This window comes from Pseudomyrmex gracilis, unplaced genomic scaffold, assembly GCF_002006095.1.
Source record: "Pseudomyrmex gracilis isolate BER0280 unplaced genomic scaffold, ASM200609v1 scaffold_2664, whole genome shotgun sequence".
Lineage (NCBI taxonomy): Eukaryota > Metazoa > Arthropoda > Insecta > Hymenoptera > Formicidae > Pseudomyrmex > Pseudomyrmex gracilis.
The window spans coordinates 10,528-14,141 of record NW_018023248.1 but is presented as its reverse complement, the minus strand read 5'-3'; the positions used below and the strand labels follow the sequence as shown (position 1 = coordinate 14,141).

Below are 3,614 nucleotides of genomic sequence, written 5' to 3'. Positions count from 1 at the left end.
AGAGAGAGAGAGAGAGAGAGAGAACGGGACTCGACACACTTTCGATGAGACTTGGAAATATTCGTGCAGCAATCAAGTTATGGTGAACAAAATTATGGTGGTGATTTGTAACAAAACATGAGTTTTTGTGTTGTTACAGGATGTAAACATCGAAAATTGTAGAAAAATGTCTAATAAGAGGAAAAAAAATATACTAGACTATTTGCTTTCATTTCATTCGTAAATATATAAACTTTTATCGCATGTAATACGGTTTATACATATGAAAATTATTTTTAACGTTTAACTTATTTATTATTGGTAGATTTCCAAAGAACAATGAAAACCGGCAAAAGTGGTTAGAGAAGCGTTGAAGTTANGTAATTATAATCTATCAAAATGAAGTGCTGCATGCTCTGCTCATTTTAGGAAGACTGATTATGATTCAAATTGCGTAAAACGCTGAAAACAAACGCTGTTGCCATTTGTAACTAAAAACTTCTATTTTTAATAATATTTATTACAATAATAAAATTTTTTCGCAATATTTTAAAAATTAATTAGGGGGGTATACGGGGTCTTTCATATATGTGATGCAAACCTAGCATCCTATATGATTTAAAGAATTGTTTCATTTCAGTCCAAAAAACTCACGTGAAAAATTTACACGTGAATGCATATATAAAAATGCATATATATAAATGTATGCATACGTATACATATATACGCACATCATTTCCGCACAACATCCTGCGATCAGCTCTTACTGACCAGACTTACATAGGGTGAAAGACCCAATTACTGACAATGTCCCTAATACTGTCAATTGAAATTGAAACGAATTTTATATAATTGTTATATACATTACATATATATATATATGTAATGTATATAACAATTATAATGTATATGACAAGTATTTTACTTATATTGAGTTTGATACGTACCTAATTAGAATTCTATTTTTCATTACCAGCAAGAAATATTAAATTTCTTGCTGGCAGCATTTATACTCATACCTGCAATATATATATAAAGTCGCTACTATTATTTTTGTATATTTATTGTTTTTATTAGTAACAATATGAGTGGAAAACATCCGAAAAAAAGGTATTTGTACACCACAGATGCTGTACAAGAGGCATTAACTGCAATAAATGCAGGTATCAGTATAAATGNTGCCAGCAAGAAATTTAATATTTCTCGTACAACTTTAGACGCAAAAAAAAAGAAATTGTACGCAGAAAAGAAGCCTGGACCACTAACAGTTCTTTCAAATAAAGAAAAAAAAACATTANTAGACTGGATATTTTATTTAAGTCGAAAAGGTTTTCCGGTAACTAAAAACTAATTATTAGATAGTGTTCAAATACTTATTAAATCTCTGCAAAGAAAAAATACATTTGTCAATGATCGGCCTGGACGTCATTGGTACCAAGGTTTTATGCAACGACATCAAAACGTTGCAAAAAGAATGACTGAAAATTTGACATTTCGTCGAGCTGAAGTTACTGAAAGTGCTCTGAGAANTTGGTTCGATGAAGTCACTAATTATTTAAATTCTAAAGAACTATCAAATATTGCATCCGAAAGAATTTTCAATTGTGATGAAGCGGCTTTTCTACTTAATCCTAAAGATTCATCTGTATTGGCAGAAAAAGGGCAAAAATATGTATACAAGGTAGTTGGTAATAATGAGAAAGAAAACGTCACAGTTTTTTTTTACTGGTAATACAGCTGGTATACTAGCTCCACCTTTGGTACTATTCTCTTACAAGCGGATACCAAATTATATAGCATCAAAATTGCCAGATGGTTGGAGCTGTGGCAGATCAGATAACGGATGGATGGTCGCAGCCAATTTTTATGAATATATTACAAATGTATTCCATCCATGGCTTATCCGAAGCGGAATACCTTTTCCAATAATACTTTATTTGGATGGTCATACTTCACATTTGATAAAATATTTGAGCGATTTTTGCACCACACATGGAATAGAGCTAATTGCTTTGTATCCCAATGCAACACATATTCTTCAGTCAATGGATGTGTCAGTATTCAAGCCTATAAAAATGATTTGGAAAACTACTGTTAGTAAATATCGTATAGAAAAAAAGCAATCAGCTGTGACGAAGGAAGACTTTGGATTATTGTTAAATAATGCTTTAGACACTGTTCAGATATCTAAATGCCTACAAAATGGGTTTCGAATTTGCGGTTTATATCCACTCAATGCAAATGCTGTTGATTATTAAAATTATACAAAACATACGTTTGACTTGCAAAAGAATTTAATTGCTAAACCTGATTCTTCAGATTCTATGCTATTCCAAGACATCCAAGACAATTCCCAAAAACAAAGTGAAGTAAATTTATTATTTGAAAACTGCGACAATTATCTAAATGAAAATCAAGAAATTAATCATCTTTTACAAAATCCATTACTTGCCAACCGCGAATGTTACTTAAACGAAAATCAACAAAATAAACAAATTCTTCAAGAAATAACAAATCAAAACAATTTGAAATCGAAAGTGCCTTCTCCGTTTAAGGAACCATTATTTTGGCCAGAAGAAAAAGAAACAAGTAAAAGAAAAGCTAAAGAAAAAATACCATCAGTTGTGACATCCGAACAGTGGAAGAAATATCAGGCTGATAAAAAAAAAAAAGAAAAAATTACAAGAAGAACAAAAAGAAATGCGAAAAAAAAATTAGACTCGAAAAAGTAAAAATAAAAAAAGAACTTGATGCTAAATTAGATGCTAAAAATCCAATACTAAAAAAATAAATAAATAAAAGAAAAAAGTATTGTTATCTATACTGTACTACATAACACTACACTTTTGTATATTATATATGTATGTTTACTTTTATAATAAATTTATATAACTATATAAACTTGTAATTTTATTTTTTAATGCTTACCTTTTCTTTTCACAAAAATTTANATTAAAAAATTCAGTTTAAAGTAAAGTAAAAATTAGGTTATACAGGATGTCCAAAAAATCGTTCGCAATATTTTAGGAAGTAATTAGAGATCCAAAAAGAAGGAAAAAAAGATATATAAACATAAATCCGGAAATAAGTCGTTTTTAAGTTATAATCACTTTTATGTCAAAAAATCGTAACTTTTTTCATAATNATAATCATAATCAACATAATTTATTTCATTATTTGTTTTATAATTTAAAGTATTTAATACGATATAATTATAATATGACTATTATTGATATATNAAAAGTTGACAGTAATACGGTCACTTAGTTGCCAGTATTAGGANCAAGTGACAGTATTATGATCATTTGAGTGTGTCAATATTAGGAACGACACGATTGAGCACTTGACAGTATTAGGTGCATTGGTTATGTTTATTATTATATTAATTGAAAAATAGAAAATCAATCTTATTTAATATTTCCTATTTTATTCTTCAATCTTATACTAAGAAAAAACTGAAAAAAAATTAAGATATCGAAATATCATCGGTTATATATATATATTTAATTGAACGTAATTAAAGTGTCTGCTTAATATGCCAGTAATTGGGTCTTTTACCCTACATCTTATCCATTGCTGACTTCTTTGTGGAATTTTATATGAATTTTTTTTACTGACAATTTACTGACATTCCT

The 3,614-nt window shown here is 28.7% G+C and overlaps 1 protein-coding gene across 1 annotated transcript; it reads left to right on the top strand.

The window, feature by feature from the left end:
• The first annotated feature begins 1,453 nt into the window (after positions 1-1,453).
• On the top strand, positions 1,454-2,237 carry LOC109862926. The gene is made up of 2 exons (XM_020443097.1): positions 1,454-1,667; positions 1,717-2,237. Exons 1-2 carry the CDS (start codon positions 1,454-1,456, stop codon positions 2,235-2,237), a joined length of 735 nt encoding a protein of 244 aa, XP_020298686.1.
• The last annotated feature ends 1,377 nt before the right edge of the window (positions 2,238-3,614 follow it).